The 23737-nt window shown below is 40.7% G+C and overlaps 1 protein-coding gene across 4 annotated transcripts in view; it reads right to left on the bottom strand.

Moving 5' to 3' along the window:
- Positions 1-23737, bottom strand: part of NCOA6 (nuclear receptor coactivator 6) — a 72148-nt gene that overhangs the window by 16024 nt on the left and 32387 nt on the right. For 2 of the 4 annotated variants that reach the window (XM_037915969.2, XM_037915968.2), the window contains 6 exons: positions 22828-23643; positions 18762-18908; positions 16697-17807; positions 9070-9191; positions 4770-7715; positions 1860-1928 (listed from right to left, as the gene is read on the bottom strand). In XM_037915969.2, the coding sequence (XP_037771897.1) occupies positions 1860-1928; positions 4770-7715; positions 9070-9191; positions 16697-17807; positions 18762-18908; positions 22828-23643 (5211 nt within the window). The remainder of the gene's footprint in view (positions 1-1859; positions 1929-4769; positions 7716-9069; positions 9192-16696; positions 17808-18761; positions 18909-22827; positions 23644-23737) is intronic. The other 2 variants (XM_037915970.2, XM_043527522.1) reach the window with 1 other exon arrangement.

The raw sequence follows: 23737 nt of genomic DNA, 5'->3' as shown, positions 1-23737 counted from the left end.
TCAGGATAGTCTTCATATAAATGTACAATCCTTTTTTGAGTCTTGCTAAGCTCCTGGCCTCAAAGATAGCTTGTAGCTATCAGTTCCACAGTCTTATTGTGTATTGTATGAAAAAGTATTTCCTTTTTTCAATTTTAAACTTGACATCTTTCAATTTTATTGAATGCCCCCCTTGTTCTTATATTATGAGAAAGGATGACTAGAAGCTGCTGGTCTACCTTCTTCATACCATTCATTATTTTGTATAACTTTTGCATGTGCTCCTCTTGTATGTCTCCTCTCTATGGTAACCAGTCCCATTTAATGAGATTTTTTCCAGGTCTCTAATCTTCTTGTTGCCAGTTTCTGAATCTCCTCTCTTTTAGCTAAGTCTTTACTGAGACATGGTGCCCAGATCTGAACACAGTATTCCAGAGCAGGACATGCCATTGATTGATATAATAGTGTTATAATTTAATAGAGTTTCAGTATTATTCTCCACTCCATCCTTAAATATCCTAAAATTTTGTTCACCTTTCTTAGCCACTGCTGCACAAAGCACTGACAAGCTTTTCCTTTAAGAATGCTTTAACAATGGCTGTTAACTTTTGAATTAAATGTAATTTTTCTACAGGGTGTATCAAACCTGACAGTTAGAAAAAGAATTTTTTAAAAACTCACCAAGAAATAAGGGGAGTTGGCTTATCAAACCATTGGATTTATATTCTTGTCTGACCCACAACAGAAAAGCAAAACAGACTGAATATGCTAATCTAGAGCAACAGACTGAATTTTGAAATTACTAGAAATTTTCCTTCCATGCAGAATTCTATGGGCAAGGATAATATTCCATAGTAAAAAATCAGAATAGCAGTTTCTTCATGTGAACTCCCTGTGACACCCACATCCCCCTGGCCTGATGAGCAGAACATAACCCCAAAGGCATGCCTGCCTGTAATTGTTTTCTTTCATTAAAATTGATGTTTTTGAACAAGTCAGTGCAGTCTTTTCTTCGGGTCCCATTTCCAATCACACTAAGACCTCAACCCTGCAAACACACATGCTGAACTGTACACATATTAATGGTCCCATCAATGAAAGTGGAGAGACTCACGTGTGTGTGTTTTTAGGATTAAGGTTTGTTTGGGTTTTTAAACAGAATTTAATATGTTTATTATCTTAGATAATAGCAAATAGCTCTTCCCAAAGGCAGCAAGAAAAATCGATCAGTGCAAACACTGCTATGGGCTCACTGAAAAAAGAGTAGAAAAGAAGTTAGATTTTAGGGCCGGAATTTCCAAAAGGATCAGGTACCCAGCAGCACATATTTAGGTCTCTAAGGATGCGGACAGATTTTCAAGAGCACTCAGTTTCCCATTTAGGCACCTAAATGGATTTCAAGGGTCTTCAGCACCCAGGAGCTCCCATTTAACACCTCTGAAAATCATCTACGTATCTAAATGGGAGAACTGAGCTCTTTGGAAAATCCAGCTCTTAAAGTTGATGGCTGAGACTTTCAAAGCTGTCCTGGGAGATTTAAATATACCACCATTAAAATAAATGGAAAATGTGTCTAAATCCCCCATCACTACTTTGAAAATTTCAACCTACATTTCAAAAAACAACAGTCTGTTCACATAAACTAAAATTGAGGCATGCAGGACAAAATGCTTAAACAGCAGGAGCCACCCCAAGCTATCATGCTGATCATTCCCATAAATTTATGAAATAACTGTTTCAATGAATAACAGTATCAAAATTGTTTCAATAAGGACAGTGTTTACAATCAACAGAAGGCAACTGCTTCCCAGAAATGCAAAATAATGCAAAGTTGTATATATAACGCATAGGTATATGCTGATTTCCACAGTAAAAATTACCTGTTCTTTGAACAGCACTTTCTGGTGTTGCAACTGGAGTTTCCTTCTGGGTTAAATGTTGTGAAGATGCTAAGATAAAAGGGAGGGAAAAGTCAGCACTGGTTCACTTTTCTTTCAAAAGCAATTACACAACTTTTTGCCTTGCACGATCAGCCCAGCCCACACAGCAATACAGTAACCTAAGACACTGCATCTAAGACTTTTCTTTTTGGGGGTCGGGGGGAACGGGTGGTGGTACAAAAACATAGGAGAAAAAAAATCTCTGCTTGTTTTTTGCATTAAAAATTTTGGATTTCTCCAATCCATATAGAGTTTGTTTGGATGGAGAACTGGTGAAGTTAGACATCACAAGAGATAAAGGACTGAAAAAGTGAAGGGATTTTCATTTAGATTTTTTAAAATTCTGGTCTCTCTGCAGTTTTAATAATGATACGACTAATACCTAATGAACATTTGGGAGAAAGGATGTCTGTTAATGTTCAACACTCTTACCCTTTCAATTAAATTGCAAAAGTTCAAAATACATTGCAGAGATTCTCAAGAAGGCCTCCAGAAAAACCAACGAAGATCTGACTTAATATTCTTTATGCTACTAAGTTAAAAATAAGCAGGGGAAAACAGCCTTGTTAGAAAAAAGCATGCTAAATAATTCAAAAAGAAAATAAACCCAAAACTGTTTAGGTCCGATTTAAACAACTGACTATATAACTTTAAAGCCATAAAATTATACATACATTTTGAGAGAAAACTGAAAACTCAGTTCTTCCTTTAACTACATGGCAAGTCTAATTGAAATTCTGTGTTCTTCCTTCAGTGGCTGATCCCACCGCCAAAATCTGAAGCGGCACAGAATACGTAGCTATCTACCTCTGCTTTTCAAGTCGGTGAACTCAAGTTGCAGGATAAAGACAATCTTGAACTCAGCTTCTTCACATATAAAACGGCTTTTGCTTTCACCTTTAAAATGCCATCATCTCTGGTGTGGAACTGGTGCAGCAATCATCAGCCCTTTTAGTATTTCAAAGTTAAATGTTGCCACACCACATTATGGATTTGCAACTATTGCCTATGTTACATAACCAGGTGGGCTGAAAAAGGTTACATGGCCTTCAGAATGTTTAAAAAAAAAAAGGGGGTGGGGGGAAGGGGGGCGGTTCCTGTTACTTTTCAGTGAGACATGGAGTTTTCAAGTGTGGAACTGCAGCTTTCTGGAAACATTAGAACTATCTATTTTGTACTCTTGATATAAAACCTACATAACTCCAGGGGTTATATTCCCACAAACTAACAAGGTCACTCTACCATATTATATTTTATGCTTCCAATGAAAGCTCCTCTCTCTGTAACTAGATTACCCATCTGTTCCCATTCCTCTTCTCGGTATTTATTTCACATACTGAAGAAAAGGAGCAGCAGCAAAGTCACTTGGAAAGTAACACAACATTGTTTGCTACTAATGTTTTAGAGGAAGATTGTCATGGCTAATTTTTGTTACCAGCTTTTTTTCCCCATTGTGGAATAATGTTAAGACATACTTCTAATTATCTGATAAAGCTATCAATAATACTTCAGGTGAAATTGTGGCCGCATTCACATCTATGGAAAAATTCCCATTCAATGGTGTCACGATTTCAATCCCGGTGTCCAAATATCATGATATAAAGCACTAATGGGAAACGCTTCTGAGAATTTACTTCAGAAGCTATTTTATTTCTATTTCATTTTCAGGGGGACTATGAAAAGGACAGCAAAAATTAGCTGGATCATCTTAAAACCTGTTCAGTTGCTTGAATAGTAACCGTGACCAAAAAACCCCAGGTTAGACATCTTTTCGTACTCAGATGAAATTTACTCATAATTACATCTCGCTGTTTGTCTCTCTGAAACGTGGATATTTAAACTCACTCCTTTTAAGTGAAAAAAGAGAATATTAAAAAAGGTGCTGCACGTGTATGGGAATTAACTGGTTCCGGAAAGGGTTACCATGTTTAGAATGGGGACCCCCCTGTGCTCATGCTCACAGTTAAGTCTTCTTACCCACATTTACTTCTTTGGGACAAAAATTGTACTTCATATTGTACTTTGAAAGAAAAATCACTCTAAACGTAATACAAAAACATAATTGCATTCTCTGGCAAGAATATTTCCAATCCATACAGAGTTTTCCTGGTTGGAGAACTGGTGAAATTAGAGGTCACAAGAGATTAAACAACAGAAATTGTATGTACACCTTTTATCATCTTTACAGGTGTTCAAATACAACTTTTCTCCCTACTTTTGATCTTTAAGTGAAATTACTCATGTATTATAGCATCAGAGCATACCTCAATTGAAATCTCATGTTAAGTATTTTGCTTCACAAGAGGATTAAGGGGAAGAAATGGTTTTGAGCAAGTAAACTTGTATTTTGAACACAAATATCTTTCAGAACTACTGCAGGTAGCAAGAAAAACTATGAATTTCACATAATAAAATTATTTTAAAATTGGGACTATTTTCAAAAGCTCAGCAAGTAGAAAAAATTAATGCAGCCTCTTAATACACTCAAAGACTCACATAAAACTGAACTGAAATCACAATTTTTATGAAGACACTTTTTGTTTCTGTTCCAAGAGGTGACCAAGAGCAATTCTCTTATGTAAGAATTGAGTTAAATGTGGGAATGAGAAAGCTTATTTCCATTAAAAAAAGTGTATTTTCAGTGTAATGTTACAAGCACAGTTATACCATTCAGATGCTATAAAAACAATGCTCCAGGAGCAGCAACTGGGTTATATTACCCTCTGTTGAACTGTCTGGATTTTATGTTAATTGCAAATGCATATTCCTAAAGCTCCACGTATCAGCTGAATTTCTGACTCATAATTGTAAGAGGTGGTGGGAGAATAACAGTGCACACAGAGTACGTACCTATATTCTGTGGCAATTCCTGATGTGCTCCTCCTTTTTCCTCCACTAAGCCAATCCCAATTTGCTCATCTGGTAAACCACCACGGTTACTATTAGTGCTTGGAGCGGTGGGTGCAAGCTCTGAGATTACAGGAGTGGTTACTACCGACAGTACATTTGTGGGAGGAGTGTTGCTTGATAAGCTTGGAGATATAGAAGCAGATACAGTAGCAGCCGTGCTAACACTCAAATTCCCAGGCCCAGAAGTGCTCTGTCTTAGAAGACTGAGTGCTGGAGGTGTTACAGTTCTATTGTCTAGTTCTACAGGTATTTGCTCTGTTCCCAGACTATTAGGGACTGATATTTCTAGCCCCTGGCCTTCAACTTCTCCATCCAAAGAATGTTGTTCCTCCCCTTTTTCAAGGGAGCCTGTAACTTTTTTACATGCTTTGGTCAGCAAAAATTGACCAATCTTGTCCACTTTTCCCTTTCCCTTACCGGATGAAACTGGACTTCGCCTGTTTCCAGAAGATCCCGGACTACTTGTTAGAAGAGATGAAACCACAGCTCCAGACTGTGTCACCGTTACAGAGCACTGATCAGCTGATACACTAGCTTGAGAACTGGACTCATCTGGGTTAAAATCTTTGACTTGTTGAACATGAGGATGCGGAAGAACATTTGAAGATGCCATAGACGGGGGAGAAGGAAGCTGAATAGGAGCTGCCAGTGGATTAAGAACCAGTGACCTGCTTGTTGGTATACTAGGGACAGGACTATTAGGAGGAGCAGGCCCTGATGAAAACTTTATGTTCTGTGGTATGTGCAGAGGACCAACAACTGCAACTGACTGAGGCATTAAATTAGAGTTAGAGGTCAATGGTGCAGTTGGAATTGTACTTGGCTGAGATCCTTTCATAACCTGAATGATTGAAGATGAGTTTATAAAAACTGGTGTAATGAACTGAGGCCGGGAATTAGACTGAACTGCTGATTGTCCCTCAGAAACCATAACTTTGTTACCTACATTGGGCATTGTGACGACAGTAGAGACTAATGTAGGCTGTAAATGAGATGGCAATGGTGTTGATGTGTTAGCAGAAGATGTAATGGGGTTTGAAGTTACAAAAACTGTTATCTGATTGGGTGGTAAAGAAGTCGAAATAGAGGAGGAGCTAACAGGTCTTTGTATTACTGGAGGGACATTCTGTGTAACATTTAAATTCATCTCTCCTAGTTCTTGGTGCACTTGAGTTGAACAAGCTTCATTATTCTGAGGCAAGCTTAAGGAACTAGAAAGTTCTTTGCTTGAAGAGGAATCCTGTAGTGGAGGAACAACAGCTATCTTCTTTAGCTCTTCGCCAGAGGTCACCATTGATGGTAATTCAAGACTGGTGAGCCCAGGGGGTTTAATGGTTACATTGGGAGCTCCAGAATTATCAAGAAGTTGACTTAAGGAAGTTGGTGCCTCTCTCATAGTCTTATTTTCCTCTAAGCCGGGAAGCCTGTTGGTATCTAAAGATGGCCCATCTTTTTTTGATTGTTCTTCAGGGACCAACATTTTGATTTCTTGGCTGGGAATGCCTTTTAGTTCAATATTAGGCTGGTCTTTGTTACCCTGGACAGCCTGTGTACTCTGACATTCATTATCTTGAGAAACATTAAGGGTCTCTTTGCTGTCCTCAGGAATGCCAGTCATAACAGATACAGAAATTGCAGGATTCTGAGTATTCAGCATGTTGTTATTTGGAAAACTTGTTGTCACAGGCGTTGGCAAAGAAGTTGGACCAACTACCATGTTTCTTTGTAATTCCATGTTTTGCAAAAGTGATGGGTTCTGTGGAGTCGGCAATGCTAATTTAGCTGCTTTTGAATTTTGTCTGCCAGGACTTGGCGTGGTTTTCCTACTAGATCCAGGACTGGACCTTCTGCTATTGCTTGGACTTGCTCGCTTTGTTCCTCCAGTGTTGGCTTGCTTTCCTGAATTGACAACAACAGTATCCAACTTGTGTGACTGTGGAGCAGCAAAACCAGACTGATTGTTAATTGTGAGATTTGATGGGGCTTGTCCAATGGCCTTCAAGGTAGTTGGATTAAGACCCTGCTGATCAAATCCTCTGTTAAGATTAGGCCTTGGAGGCAAAGGAATATTAATTTGGGGAGGAAAGAGACCCGCAATAGAAGCATTAAGTCTCTCTGGAGATAAGCTTATTTCTGAAGGTTCTGTGCTAGGTGGACGATTATTAGGAGTCTGAGGATAGTATGGTCTTGGGCTTGCTCTGTTTGGGGTTTTAGGCCTTGAAGTTTGAGATGGGGTGGCAACATTTGGGAAATGGTGTGTATGAGAGCCAGGTAAAGAATTAGATTGTTGTTGAGGACTTGCACCTTGGGAAGCTGAAAGTGGAGAAGGTCCAGGTTTTGGCCCCGTCATCATTAACTGAGTTTGTGAAACTACTAAATGAGAGGTCATATTATTTTGAGCCCCTGATGCTGGCGGCCCATCAGCTCCATTTCCTTCTGCGAGAGAGGGCACTGATGAAACTTCTCCCAGTGGTGAACTGGAAGGATTCTGTACATTATCTTGGTAAACCATCTTTCTTGCACTATTCCCCAGAGGAGGATTGCCTGGCAAAGAAATTCTCTGCTTATCAGGAGATGGAGGTACTGATCCAGGACCTTGTAAACTAACCATTACTGACATGTTACCACTCTGCTGCATTGGCATTCTTTGAGTCTCTGGATTTAAAGGGCCCCTAGGTGGATGAACACCATGTGGCACAGGAAGCCTGACTGATTTAGGATCCTGTTGCATCATAAGCATCATCATCATTTGTTGCTGTTGTTGCTGAGTTGGTGGCTGTGCCTGGGGTGGCGGCGCCTGCTGCTGTTGCTGCTGCTGTGCATGTTGCATAAGTTGAGGTGGCATTTGCTGAAGAGGCCTTTGTTCAGCTGGCTGAGACGGATAACCTAAAAACAGACCCAAAAAGACCTATAAGTTATTCATTCTTAGACACTTCAGAAAAAACAGTATTTGTGTGACCAGCTCCAACAGATAAATAATGTTCCTTTTGTATCACTGTAACATGACAGTGTTCTCTTTAATAAATAGCTACAAGTTTATACTCACACCTGGGTTACAAACCCCCCCGGACAAGAGCCATTTTACTGAGGGAAAACAAAAAACCCATATGGCATTTATCAGTGCCTTGACGGGGCTTACATAAAATGCCATCATTCGACATACAGCCGACTTCCAGGACCTTGAATTGCAGGAGGCATGTAATTTTACTACAGCAATCAGTGGCTACCACTCTGGGTCTACTTCACCTGCAGAGAAAAGTCTCTGCAGCGGCTTTTATACCGATGTTTTCACGGGCGAGGGTGGAGGTGAACATTGCCTGTATTTACACGTCTTTGAAATGGGGAAAAAAATTAACAGAAATGGCGGGACTCTGAAGAGCACACTTGTGACTGCAATTCGATACCTTCAGGGGTACACTGCAAAATCCCACACCATATCACATAGCCAAACAGCAAAAATGGCGTGGTGGTCCTAATGGCCAGTATGGCTTAACATCTGAAATATCCTCTATCTGCGGTCTGTATCCTGTATAAGCTGGGAGGATAAACCTAATTAGGTCTTTTACTTGTACTTCTAATTTCTCCATGGCATTATTTAAGAAATACATAACGTATCAATTTGATGTACTATAGGCCATAATGTTAACAATTAGATCGCTTCTAAAGAAAGACAATGAGCAAGTCTGTCTCCATCAATAATATCTTTCGAAAATAAGCAATAAAATAAACAAAAACTTCTACTTTTAGGTAAAGAAATCAGTCTTTAAAGACAAATGTTATCTCTGACTCTATGCCTTCTAAGACCAATAAGCCAAAGACTTAAAAATACAAGCACAAAGGAAAAAAAACAGGTAAAATAATAAAAATAAGTCCCAAATGGATTTCCAAATCAAATACAAATCTCTAAGTTTCACTGAAAGAAACATGAAAGCAAAATGAATATTGGCCAAATAATTATAGTAAATTTCACAGGTTAAAATGTTATCCCTGTATAATCCTATTTAATTCAATAGGATACTCCAGGTATAATGCAGACCAGAATTTGGCCTTAAGTGTTCAAATACAGATTAAAGCTTTAAATAAAACAAAACATTTAGACAACAAGCAGCAATTATTTGCTAATGCCTGATGTCAGTCAAGAAACAATATATATCCCCATATAAAATATTCCCATAGTCAAAAAATACCATATCTCATATTTGTTTACTACCTTATATGATCATGTTAAGAAACTTATCACCTGGTGGTCTGTTTGTGAAATCTGAAAGTTTGGGGCCAGTGTTCTCTAAATTCATTCCTTGATCTCCAGGCAACGGTGGCTGATCAGTCTCCTCCAGGCCAGCTGGACGTGTTTCTGAAGAACTTAAACAGAAATAATAAATAGTAATTAAATGAACATTCAGCGGTTCCAGAGCCAGTGCCCAATTTTGTTCTAAATTTGCTTGAATTATTTAGGATTGAATAATAAAAAATCCTTAGCATTTATGTAGTATTTTTCATTCATAGATCTCGAAGTGCTTTACTTAAGTGGGTAAACATTCCCATTTCACAGCTAGGTAGACACAAACACAGGTTAAATGACATGCCCAAGATCACACACAGAAAAAGGAGTAGAGGAAAACAGAACCCATGTCCCCAGATTGCTTGAATAGTTCTCTAATAACACAGTGACAGCTATAGTGTAACTGCATATGGTTGGTAGAAGAGTTTAATTTTTGTAAAGGTCCTGTACCATGATTTCCCATATTATACTCATAACAGACTAGTTCCATATCTCACAGTCCTCTATCGAGATTCCAGAAAAAATTCGTTGAGATACTAGACTTCAAAGGCTGTTTATTCAGAATGTAGAGATCTGTAGATAGTGAATACAGAGGCTCTGCAACTTGGTCACCAGGAACTCAATTATACATGGTTAAACTCTGCAGAAACAGTACCAAAATAGTCAGTTTGGCCATTGTATCTAATCCTTTCACAGACACTGAAAACGGCCTTTTCCTAATACAGAAAACAGCCAATTCTATGGACATCAAACATACCCAGAGGGTGTCCGCTGTCAATATAACCTATCTCTGAGAAAGCTAGGGCAGAGATGGAGACTGAAGGACCTCAACTGCTTGACAGCTATGCATATACATTTAAGATGAGGAGAACCTTAAGTATATGAAAGCTCCAAGTTAAAATTAAAGTGAGATCACTTCAGCAAAAGAGGGGAGCTGTTACAGTAGTGAAGAGGTTCCCCGCCCTTCCCCTACTCCCCCAATAATCTGAGCTGGAAGTGAATGTCAGTGGAATCCATTCCCTTCCTCAGCAACTTACCTTAGAGCCAGGGAGAGATGTAGGGAGGTTGCAAGGTAGGGGCTGTGATGCTAGCAATGAGAGCTAGTACAATGGTCTATAATGTGATGCACCATTTGTTAAATTGGTTATTTTGCTATTCATAATTTTGACAAGTATAAAACACTCATATAAATGTTTATACTTAGGTAGCTAACCAGAAATGTTAAGTTTTTGAATTATAATAGGTAAAAAAAGCAACATGGCATCTCTATGCAAGAAAGAGCCTTAAACCCAACCAAATAACCCTGTTTGTAAGTCAGTTCCTAAAGATCATCGTCAGACAACTGCTGATCTACAAAGTATGTTGTGGAGAGCTTTACAAACACACAGCTAAGATTTTTGTTTGCTCTGTGTATAGCAATGACTAATAACTTATTTGAACCTTAAATAGTGTATATGGCTGAAGTTCACTATGCACACTAAGGCCATGTGTGCATTATGGGAACTATAATGGCACAGCTACGACACCAACGCTATGCTGACATAACCCTGCAGCGTAGACAAAGCCTACAGTGACAGAAGGGTTTTTCCGTCACTGTAGAAACCCCACCACCTAGTAGCTAGGTTGACCGAAGCCTTATTCTGTCAATCTATCTGCATCTACTCCAGCAGCTGGGTCAGCAAAGTTACAGTGCTTAGGGGAGTGGATTTGGCACATCCCAGTGCGCTGTAGCTATGTTGACCTACATTTTAAGTGTAGATTAGGCCAAAAAAACAAATGATTAATTACATACAGAAGTACTGACATGTGGATGGTAGAGAGGCAGAATGAAATATTGATTATTTGAATTTCACCCACACTCATTTGGATTTAAAAAAACCATTAACAGATTATGACAAATCCAAAAATCTGAACCTAATGTTTCAGAATATGCAAACCCTTCACTACAGAGCTTCAGCTCTGAAACACAACATTTAATTTCAAAAATCCTATTCTGAGAAACAAAAGGCAGGGAGTACCCCTCCATAAGGAGAAAGAATATAATAAATAATAATAAAATCCAGCTGTTATCCAGTGCTTTTCATCAGTAGAGCTCAAAGCACTTTATGAAAGAGATAAAAATATCATTACCCCTATTGTATAGAGGGGAAAACAGACACAGTGAAGTGAAGTGACTTGACCATGATCACTCAGCAGGCCAATGGCAGAGCTGGGAATAGATCCCTGATCTCCCAAGCGCAGTCCTCTACCCACTAGACCACACTTCCCCACTCTCACTTTGGCTCACGAGGCACTACTGAAATATACATACAGCAATTAAAAAAAGACTGAATTAAGACATGCAAAAGTAAGATCAGAGGAAAGGCACAGACAGCAACAGTCCTAGGCATCCGGCATACACATGGCTCTAAAGTGACCTACCCTTTTGTACAAGGGCTCACATTTGCAGCATTTGGTTGTGGTAAAAATCTTTGGTTTTCCATGCATTCTGGGAAACCATGACCTCCCCACACCAACCACCTTGAGTGTAACCAGGAACGTTCCCTTCCACTTCCCAGTTAAAAGCACTCTGACCCTTTATCAAATGACAAAATCCTCCTAAATGCCCTTCTGTCCAGCAGTGCTTATGACTCCATCACCTCATAGCTGCTAAATCCTTCTTACCAATATGTACTATATTATTGCAGATGTCACCTCCACATAACTTGCCTCATACAGAGTTCTGCAAATCCTAAAGCCTTAGGTGCAGATTTATACAGTGCATTATTTTTTGCATCCTGTTGGTGCCTTTGATGTGCGCTGTCCCTACACAGGGGAACATACACGGAGCTGTAAGGAAAATGTCTAATTAAACTTAGATTTAGTAATACTAAGCCTATTTAAAAAGTTTGCACTAATGAGCAAAATTTCTCATAGCTGAGCTATGTAGTCATCCTATGAAGTAGTCCTTTTTTTCCTCCCGCTACTCCTCAACATCCCTCTACACTGACCTCTTAAGGCTGCAGGTCAAATATTTCTCTTAGAATAAATCTTCATTCAAGTGTTCTGCTCACTCATGAACCGACCCTCAAAATTGCATATTGGACAAACTATTTTTAAAGACACAGTTAGGCATTTTCGTACTCTAATATGGTTTCAGTTAACACACCAATAACTATCATAACTTTTGGCCACTGAATTAATACAAGTGTAATTTCCAAAAGAAAAAGGAGACATGGAAACGTTTTTAAGGACCATCTTTTAGTTCTGTGTCTGTATAGCATCTGGCACCACAGGGCCCTGGTACATGATGAAGTTCCTTAGGTGCAATGATCATTTTATACATATAAAAATAAAAAAGTGCAGATCACACTAGTACTGTTTTTAGTCAAAGTTCACTGCTCTACATTCTTCCCTATGGCTTGCATGGAAACTGCTCTGTAGCTTTTAAGGAAAAACTCTCTGCAAAGAAATCCTTCTGGTTTCTGATGCATAAGGAGTTAATACAAGCCAAGTAAATTAAGAGTAAAAAATTTTAGGCAATCACTGAAAGGACTGATTTCCAGACAAACCAAGTATAAAGCTTCTCTAAGCAGCTCCAAGTAGCTAGATGGAGAGGAAGGGCAGAAAGAGAGAAAAAACCTGTTTTAGCTATGAGAGTAAGACTATGCTGAAGGACAGCAAGGCAAAAGTTTGGAATAAAAAGGAGTCCAGCCATACTCTTACAATACTACTGACTGCTCAATACTAAGCCAAACAAAATTTAGCATCAAAATGCTATGCTGTATAAAGGTTACAGAATTGTACTTTGTAACAGCCAGGCAATGATATCAAAGCACTACTACAAGAAAATTCAGTACAGTAGTAAAACAAATCTAAAGATAGGAATAATCATTGCCACAGCTTAATACAAACAAGGTGCACGTAGAATTTTTTATCCCTATTTAGAAGGCTATCAAGAGAACAAATAGCTTTATGTGGCATTGTAATTCCAGAGGACAGCTTTACAAATCCATATATTGATGTCTTCTAGGCTCATAATGAAGCCCAGTGACCATCAAGGTGGCAACTGATGAAAACAAAATATTAACATTGGCTTTCTTTAAAGTAATGTTAATTATTAACAACTTTACTTTTCAGAAAACACGCCACTTTTTTGTTCTGTTCTGCATTATTATTTTGTTGTTGCTGTGGGAAACAAGAAGGGCAACTAAAGCTTCTGTTATTTTAACTTGCCATACAGTGCTACTGGGCACTGCTAAACAGCTGCTGTGTTTTATCCCAGTGGTGGCTGAAGTGATATCAACAAATTCCTCTCCTATAGCGAGTAATAATTAACTACTGTTTGTAAAACACTTGGAAATCTTTGGACGCCAGGTGCTGGATAAAAGTGAAACATTCTGATAAAAGGGAAAACAATTATTTGCAACAAATAAATCAGATCCTTTTCAAGAAGGTCATTGTATTAACTGAAAGTGTGATTCTTTCTATGGAATGTAGAAAGATTCAGACATTTCATAAGATTGTTAGAACGCTCTTTGATACCGGGATATGATACCATATTCGGTGCATTTAATTCCACTATAAGTCGCTTTTGTTGTAACACTTCAGTTGCTTTTGTTCTCAAGGATTAGTTCTGAAGAATGCAACAGGAGTTTGAGACACTGTACAAACATACATACACAAAATACATTAAAAAGATACATTGCAAGGTCAAACACTCAGCAATTAAGATATGCAAAATTAAGGTTGCCTGAGCAGCCTTGATTTGTCCCCCTTGTGCATAGGCATTATGATGCAGCCTTAAATTACATGAACATATAGTATTCTTTCCACAGGGCCCCTGTCTCATTCATTGCACATGATGAACCTGTTCTGGGGATAAATTAGGGTTGTGTAGTGAAAGAGAGTGTTGTCTGTAGGACCCCTGCTTTATTTGTTAATGAAATTGGAAAGCATGCAGTGAACGAAGCAGGGAATTGCAGGAAAAGAAAGGATGGGCTCATGGGTAAGGAAGTTAAATGCTGCCTTGGAGAAACTGATTTGATCCCTGCCCCTACCATAGAACTCCTACATGGTGCTGGGCAAGCCACTTGAACCAATAACTTTTCACAGGTGGTCACTGATCAAGTATTCCTAATTTTCTGGTGCCTGATTTGAGACCCTGGAGTCTGATTTGCAGAAGTGCTGAGCACTCAAGGCTGCAACTGAAGTCAATGGGAACTGTGCTTGGAACATATAAAATGCTTTATAGTGCCAAGCACCTGAAAAATCCATATCCTTAGTGTCTCAATTTGGACACCCAAAATTAGTGGGTACTTCTGACCTTAATCAAGCTGTGCCTCAGCTCCCTATCTGTAAAAAGGCGATAAAAATCACATCTCAAAGGGGTGTTGTAAAAATAAATTCATTAATGTTTGTGAAGCACTCAGATACTGTAGTGATGATAACTATAGATCATCCCAAGAGGAAATGAATAATTCTGTCTTCAGAGCAGGATTTGGATAGTTTGGAGTAAGGCAGATCCGGGGCCATATATTGAACAATGAGGAGAAAACAAAATATCCAACAGCTTCTCATTAAGTGAGCACCATGCATTCTGTGCAAGACAGGGCTCTTGTGGGGGAAAAAATGTGTGTGATATCATGTAATTAAAAACTGTACCATAATGCATACGCAGAAGAGGGACAAATTAAAGTTTTCACAGGCAACCTTAATTCTGGCATGTGCTAACTTCTGAGTGCTTGTCTTTGCAACCTTAATAATATTCTTTTAATGTAGCTTGTGTGTGTATGTAATTTCCAAGGTTTTTAAAAAGTAAACAGAAAAATCAGAAATTCTACCATGTGGCTTCATACTGAAACCAACATGGGTCACAAGCAAAGTTGAAACCCTCAGATCCATCACAGATCTTTTCACTTGAACTAACAGAATTAACTGATAGCAGTAGTAGACTATCATCCTGTATGTGGACCAGCAGTAAAGGAGGATGGGATACTTTGCCAGTGGTTTTCACTGGCATTTGCTGACAGCAGAGGAATGGTCAGATTCAGGATCTTGTGGGCACAGACTCTTCTGACCATTCCTCCCAAGCATGACCCTTTGTGCCCTCTCTCTTCCAACCTGTCCCTGTCCCAATCTTGTCTCTTCCCCACCCCTGACTCTTCATTCCAATCCCATTCCCCTCTCCTACCCATTCCTAGTCTCCACCCCTCAGACTTGTCATCTTCCAAGTCCCAGGCTTCTACCCCAGCCCCTCCCCCAATTTCCCTCTTCCCTGTCAGCCTCCACTCCTAGTTCCCTCTCTTCCCCGCCATAGGCCCAGCTCTTGCCCCTCTGCATTTGAATCAGATAGCTTCCTCCTCAATACTGCCTGGGCCCAACAGTGGGGATATTAAGAGTAGAGAAAAACAGTCTCTCTGCTCTCACTTCAGGTGTCCAGACCTGGCACAGCCTGCAGCATCTCAGAGCTGCAATTGCAGGGAAAGCCCTACTTTGTCCCAGGCTGAAGCATGTCCAGTGAGCACAGAATCTTTGGAGAATTTAGCTGCTAAAATTTAAGAAGTTTCAACTGAGCATGTGCAACTTTGATTTTTTCAAGGCTTATAACTTGTCCAAATTCAGACAGATACCCATGAGAACAGCAAATGGCATATCCCTGACACAAATACCACTCGTGCCAAAGTCAATCCCTGCCTCAAAGAATGGGAGCACCAGATGTTTCCAAAGAAAAGGTTGCCAGAATTGTTTTTTAACGTGTAAGCAAAACTATGTATTTTTCTTTAGCCTTTTTCTTTGAAATGGCTGAACCATTTTGGCTAAAGTTTTCCAAAACATTTTACACTTAGACATATAGAATGGAAAGTTTGCCAAACTAACCATTTAGGTTCAAAGTTATATGTGATTGAAAACAGGATCTTATAATGGAATAAGTTGAGCAACCTTAACAACAGCCAGCCTAATTTTAAGAAGATTTGCTCATTACAATATTATATAGCTACAAATAAGGGGTTTATTGATGAATGAAGCTGAGGTTCTATCATCCCTGATCCATTCTAGGGGGAAAAGGCACCAGGTTGAACAGCTTTAAGATAATGACGGCTCACGATCATTATTTTAGGTGTGGCATTGGAACCCTCAACAGATGTATGCACACTAATTAGCAGCACTTCTGAAAGTGCCCCTCAACCCTTCTCACTGTGTCTGTCATGCCGCATAAGTACGAATGCTCCCTCCAAAGTCCTGCAGAGCTGCTGCTTCTGTTGCTGTTATAGAACAACTTGTACACCTTCGATTCCCCTCAACAGTCGGGGGCACTGACACAGCAGTCTCACATAGGCCCTTCAGCTGGAAGATGCCAACATTACGGTAACGGTTGTGAGTGATGCACAAAACTGGGATGATGGCCAATTTATTTTTGTAGTTTAATTCCCTACCCACGCTCACCCTGAATGAGGCAGAGCTGCAATGGCAGAACTACCATTGCTTTATCATTTAATCTTTCTTCAAAAATACTTTTGCTGCAACATGCAAACGTCTAGGACGGGGAGACACACACACACACACACACGTCGTCTTGCTGAAAACAAGAGAATGTTAAACTTACTTAGTTTGTTCTACTTGCTGATTATTTTTCTTCTTCCTTGGAGGCTTTTTCTTTTTGGGTTTATTGGCATTCTGATTGTTCTGTTTGTTGTTCACACCAAAATGTCCAGCAGATATATCACTTTGTAGCAAGTTTACCAACAGCGGACTTGTTAGAGTGACATCTTTATTGACTGGAAAACCAGGATTTTGTCCACAGGAAATCTGATTCCCATTTGGTGGTCCACTAAAAGAGGCATTAAAAGGTAGCCCATGTCCAGTAAAATGACTCCCCGAATTATTATTGTTTCCTTGCATTGCCTGCAAGTGGGAAGGCACCATATTTGGCTGCTGTATGGGAACTTCAGGTAACATCTGTGTCAAGTTTACATCACTGTTTGTTGTAGTAACAGAATCCCCATGTTGCTGAGACATGTGGGGGCCAGGTACTGTGGGTCTTAAAACCTGTCCTTGAATTCCCATAACCTGAGAAGGATTGCCATTTACAGGGCCTTGCTGTGCCATGGTGAACTGCACCATGTTTCCTTGCATATTTGGGGTTGGTCCTCGCATTATTTGAGCTGGCCCCGTCATAACATTAGATTGGTTTTGAGTATTAAATGGTTGTTTATTGCCTTGCATCTGATTGGTCATCATCTGTTCCATCATTGAGTTTTGCTGTAGCAAGACCTGGCCTTGAGGTCCCATCATTTGATTATGTGTCGTCATCATCTGTTGGCCCTGCTGGGGAATCATTTGCTTGGGTGGAGTCATCCTTTGTGGTGACGGACCAAGATTTTGGTTTTGGGGTGTTACCATCATTTGGCCTTGTGGCATAAGCTGGGCTCGAGAAAGTATCATCTGGTTTTGTGGATTTAGAGATCCTTGAGCCTGAATGTTCACCATTTGTGCTTGGGAGGGTACAATTTGCTGATGCATTCCCATAAGCTGAGACTGTGGTCCTTGCTGAGGCTGTCCCTGCATGTTGCCCAGATTAACTTGTGGAACTCCACTAGCACCAGCCTGCTGGTTGTTTATATTTCCATGAAGTCCCATTAAACCGGTCTGCATCAGATTTGGTGGGCCATGTGGTACCTGCATCTGATTTTGAGGAGGGCCAGATCCTTGACCGCCTTACAAAATATGAAAAATTAAAGTTAAACATTAAAACTTGCACTGGCATTAGATACACAAATAACTTAGTTAAAAGAGAAACACACCAATTTAGTTACTTTATCATTTATTTTACCAGTGATTTAAAATATTTGTCAACACATCCACAAATTTCTGCCACAACATTTGACACTATGGCAGATAGTCACATGGAAGTGAAAAGGGCTAGGACTTAATCCAATCCAGTAAAAGTGTGTTAGTTCCTACATAAACAAGCTTCAAATCTTGAAGCTATTCCATAATATGTTTCATAATAAAGACAGCAACATATGAGGAATACTGACAAGATGACATGATCAGAGCTTGCAGAACTGAGAAGAAAAGTCAGGCTAGAGGACTATATTTGGCACGTGACTGAAGCATTAAAAAGGAAATTGCCTGTAATCAAAAGAGACAAAAATGTGACTGTCTCTAAACAGGAGTAGCTTTAAAAGTTTATTGGAAGATGAAAAGTTTTAATAGAGAATACGCGGGACTATATTTCTTCTATGACAAAGATAACACATATTGTTTTAAACTATACCCAAGATTCTTCTCGTGGGGAGGACATCCCTTCTGGATCTCCCCTTTACTGTTTCTATACTCAGAGACCCAGTGTTGAAGAACAATCTTTTCAGACAAAGAAGGCTGGATGCAGTTACCTCTGGAGCTCACAAGCAACACCACTCTGAGCAATGGCAGATGGGGTTGTTTGAGAAATGAGGAACTTCCTGTGCTTGCTGTCACCCTGGAAGCTAAGCATGCTGCCTCTGCAGTATTCCCAGCCCCAGCTAGCAGAAATTATATAAAATTGGCAAGAGTAGAACATTTTTGCTGTACAAAGCTGCCTACATTACAGGACTAAAAGTTAATTACAGAATAAAGACAAGTAAACAAATTTTGAGGCGTACAGAAGAAAAATACACTTGACACACCTGGATGTTGCACATTTTGACTTGTTTGTAGCTGAGGGGCTCCACTGCTCACAGGTGTACCGGGTACTGTTGAAGGCACCTGACTTTGCATGAAGTTTTGATTAGTTTGCCCTCCAGGGAAGCCAGGTGGGAGGCGCTTGGGCATTCCTTAATACAAAACATTTATTTATTAGTTTCTGTAATTTGGTTACACGAGCGCAGACTGACAGAGTAGCTCTTCCCATCAAGTTAGCAAGGACAGGTATCAACAATCAGGAACCAATGAAAATCAAAATATTCTAGCAGCTCAGTTCTTGCCCATCTTCAGTTTAGGAATTTCCAAAAAGGCAATGTAATTTAAGATTAAACACGAAACTATAGAAACTTTGAGTTACTGGAAAAAAAGATGTTTGTGATGGTGTACTTATAACCTTGAGCACAGTTTATAACAGCTGTCTGCTTTAACAAACCTGGGTAAGAAGCTACTGTGTCTTGAATCAAGTTGTGATTACCTACATTGTATTTCCTACGTACACCATTATTCATTCACAAAGGGCAGATTTTCTAAAAACTGAAAACAAAGTATGATGCTTTACAGTACTCTTATCTCCTTATTTTTTATTGAGTCTTTTCCTTCCTAATCACGCCCGGTATACAGTCAACATACACACTGAGTGTGTGGCAATTTCTTGTGTTCTTTAGTATTGATTATGAACTCCTGGGGGCAGAAACTTTATCTGTTTACAAGGCCCCATGCACACACCTTTTGTCACTATTTGTGTATGTTTGGAGGGAGGGGTAGTTTTGGGGGTTTTCTTTAAACGCAACTTCTAGCCCAGGGGTGGACAAACTTTTTGGCCTATGGGCCACATCGGGTTTCCAAAATTGTATAGAGGGCCGGTTAGGGGAGGCTGTGCCTCCCCAAACAACCAGGCGTGGCCCAGCCCTCACCCCCTATCCGACCCCCCCGCCCGCTTCTCGCCCCCTGGTGGCCCCCCAGGACTCCTTCCCCATCCACAAACCCTCGTGCCCTGTCCCCTGACCATCCCGGGACCCCCCACCCCTTACTGCCCCCTGCCACCCCATCCAACCCCTCCTCTCATTCCTGACTGCCCCCAGGGACCCCTGCCCCCATTCAACCCCCCTGCTCCTGGCCCTCTGAAGGCCCCGATCCCTATCCACACCCCCGCCCCCTGACTACCACTTCGAACTCCCCTGCCCTCTATCCAACCGGTGGCTGGCGGCGCTACAGCCACACTGCCCAGAGTACCAGGACAGGCAGCTGTGCTGCCCGGCTGGAGCCAGCCACGCCACCGCGCGGCACAGAGCACCGGGTCAGGCCGCGGCTCTGCAGCTGCACTGCCGCCCAGAGCATTGTGCCGGTGGCATAGTGGCTGAGGCTGTGGCTGCGGGGGAGGGGGAACAGCAGGTGAGGGGCTGGGGGCTAGCCTCCCGAGCCAGGAGCCGGGCAGGAGGGTCCCGCGGGCCGGATGTGGCCTGCAGGCCATAGTTTGCCCACCTCTATTCTAGCGTCAGAAGAAGATGCAATTTAGCAGTCACTGCTTTCCATTTATCCCTATATATCAAAATAAGCACAATCTAATAAAAAGACTCAGGGATAGATTTAACTCAGATGTTGACAATTGCTTGGTCTTCCGTCTCTATATTAAACATATTATTTTAACAATTTTTTCCTCACATTGATCAGGCTACATTTGTCTTCCTTCATACAACAAAACATATACACAAAATAAAGACGTCTACTTTATTTACAGTGAATAGCCTTATTTTTCAGGTTGGTAACTCTGCTTGGTTACACTTAACCTTTAAACTGTGAGAATTAGTGAGTTCTACTAATTGTAGTCATGATCTAAACCCAGAGTAAGGGGTAGTGCAGCATTGTGCTGCCCCTGGAGTAACCCAGGAGGGCAACTATAATTCAGCAAGTCACACTCTTCTTCCTGTTTTCCCTGCTACTCCAAGAGGGAGTAACTGTGCAGAGTCTATACCTGGCATAGCACACATTCGCTAGTGTGCCAGCATAGCTATGCCAGTTGGTATATTGGGGTAACAGAGCCAAGGCTCTACCTAGTCCCTGCCCCATTCTCACCCACCTTAGCGAGGGGTGGTGTAAATGACTCTGCAGGGCCCACTTCCTCCTCTTGCACATCCTGTGTTGTGGGTAGCTGGCACACAGGGGCATAAGGAGGAGCCTTGCACCTCTTTAAGCCTCTGTACCATTGAGCTAGCAAGCCACAATTTGACACTCTGGCCCCACTGACTTCCTTGCAAATTAACAACATTCTAGCACATTTAAATAAATCACTGGCACATATATAACTTATAAGTCAATCATTAATATTTCATGACATCAAGATTACTGGTCAAGTCTGAGACCTAGCTGCAAATCTTGAACAGACACTCTTTGAAATAAACTATGGAAGGACTGTCAACTCCTAGTAGTTTAGCAGGAGTTAAAGTTCAACCACTCAGAACTCAAACACAGAAAAGTAAAATCTTAAATAATTTTGCTATATATTAAATCTAACCTACAGTTTTTACTATGCTAAATTAAGTAAACATTGAATAAAATATATGCATATATTTGAATTATTTATAAAGCAACATAGATGTATATGGTGCTATGTAAACAATGACAGATCCCTACCCCCCCCCCCCCGATGTGCTTACAATTTAATTCAGACATAATACAGCAAGGGATAACTATGAACAAAGGAAAGAGATAAGAAGCAAGATCCTCAGCAGGTGTAAGTCAGTGTGGCTCCACTGAAATCAATAGAACTATGTCAATTTAAACCAGGTGAGGATACAGTAACCCATGTCCTCACCGTGGACAATAAGAAGACCTTGAAATAAGTTCAAATTATATTAATATCTTGCTAGTTGGTTGTGTCTTTATGTGAGATGTTTAAATAGTTATTAGAAAGAGTAGGATTTTGTGTTTTTATTAAGTTAACATATTAAGAATTGAGGGGAAATATTTGACAAGATTATAGGAGTAGAGGTCAAGGTTAAGACTACCTATCTGGAAGTAGTGAATCCTGATGAGGAATGAGGAGACGACAGTGGCTATTCTAGGTAAAAGGGGATCTGGCATCAGAAAGGGTAAAGAATTGCCTGTGGGTGTTGGAGATGAGGGAAGTTGCAAGACACAGGCCCATGAACAAGATCATGAAGAATTTGAATCTGACACAGAAGGAAATCAGATACAAAGTGCAAAGACTAAACAGATGAGAGATTTGGTTGGAGCAAGAGGCATGGAACAGCCTATTGGATAGACTTCAGGTGTACAATATGAGAACCTGGGAAGCCACAGTGGATGGTGCATTAGGCAAGGAAAGAGATTACTAGAGTATTGACAAAAGTTTTAGCAGTAGGGATGGAGTTAGATGGATGTTTTTGGAAATAAAAAACCCAGCAGGATTTAGCAACAGCTTGAATGTTGAGGAGAACAGATATGATGAACTGAATGCTGCCATTCAGGGAAATGCTGAAGGAATGTTCAGAGAAAGTATGAGATCCAGTCTAGCACAAAACTACAAACGCCTAAACAGTAAAAAAAGTCTAGGAGGAGGCTCTTGAAGGCAACAGACAGGTGGAAGACAACAAGAAAAGGGATGTGGGATCTGGCCAAAAACAGGTCCTTAGTGCCCGTAGTTAAAGTAGTGTCTGGAGTGATGCAGTAGAAGCAGAGGATCAAGAAGAGAGCTAAAGAGGAGAAAACTGAGGAAGCATGAGTAGACAAAAGAGAAGGAAGAAGATAGTGAGGGAGGTGACGTCAAAGGAGGTGTGAATTTTAGAAAAGAATACAGTAGCATACCTTGAAGGCAGAGAGAAAAGAGTACAAATGTTAGGAAGGGGATGACATGGAGGAAAACAAGTGAGGAGAGAGTCATGGGGATACATCAGCAGTTTGGAAGGGGAAAGCTGAGATAAGTTATGTACTTATTCAATGGAAAGGGTTTTTAAACTACTTTTTTTAAAGTAACAATCTGGATATAAGTTCTAGCTGTCTTTTTATAATGTAACTTTTATTTCTGATGACAGAAAGGTCTGATTTTCTTACCTCCTAAGCCAGGATGTAAACCTTGGGGACCTTGGTTTTGCTGCTGCATCACCATGAAGTTGGGGGGTACATTCCCCTGTTGCACCATAGGATTACGACCAGGAGAACTGACAGGCTGTTGAAATCCCTGGGGAAGTGCATTATTCTGAGGAGGCCTTGGTCCCATCTGCTGCTGTGTTTGGTTAACTGTTGGAGAAGATGCAGGAGATCCCTGCTGGAAGGAGGAGGGAGAAGAAGCAGGAGATTTGCTGGTCAGGTGGGGTTGCTGTAGTGGTGTAGGAACCCGTGAGGGCCCCCCCTGAAGATTTTTCATCTGCGGAGCAGTAAATTGACCAGGGTTGTTCATTTGAGAAAAGTTTGGATGAGCCTGAGAGGCTTGCTGGCTTCCAAAAGGGTATGGAGGTGGAGGGTGGGAGGGAGTCTGGACTGTTGCTAAAGATGGCCTTGCTTGGAGTTGTTGCTGCATTTGTCCAGGCAATGGGGCCTTTTTCCATCCCTGGTTTACTGTCAAAGTACCCATTGTTCCTTGGCTTGGAGGAGGTTGAAGTGCTCCTGAAGGCAGCTGGTTCCAACCAGGAGGAACTGGAACCTGAGCTGGGGTAGTAAATGAAGGTCGAATACCCTGTTGTGGCTGCTGATGTTGCTGGGGGGGACGTGGCTGCAGCTGTGGCTGTTGCTGCAGTTGCTGAAAATTAGCTGGGTTCATTTGTCTGTTTACAGGAACTGATTGCATTGAATGGATCTGAGGTGCTAAAGAGCCAGATGGATGATTTTGCTGCTGGATAGTTAGTCCAGACAAGAGTGGATCCATTGAATCTATTAAAATAGCAAACAAATGTGACAATAAATAATACACTGCAGCCAAAGATAGAAAACAAGAAAGAGTAAGTTACTTGCTTGCGTTTGCTTT

Source organism: Chelonia mydas, chromosome 13 (assembly GCF_015237465.2).
Source record: "Chelonia mydas isolate rCheMyd1 chromosome 13, rCheMyd1.pri.v2, whole genome shotgun sequence".
Classification (NCBI taxonomy): domain Eukaryota; kingdom Metazoa; phylum Chordata; order Testudines; family Cheloniidae; genus Chelonia; species Chelonia mydas.
Note: the sequence above shows the minus strand (reverse complement) of the source record. Positions and strands in the feature narration are given on the sequence as shown.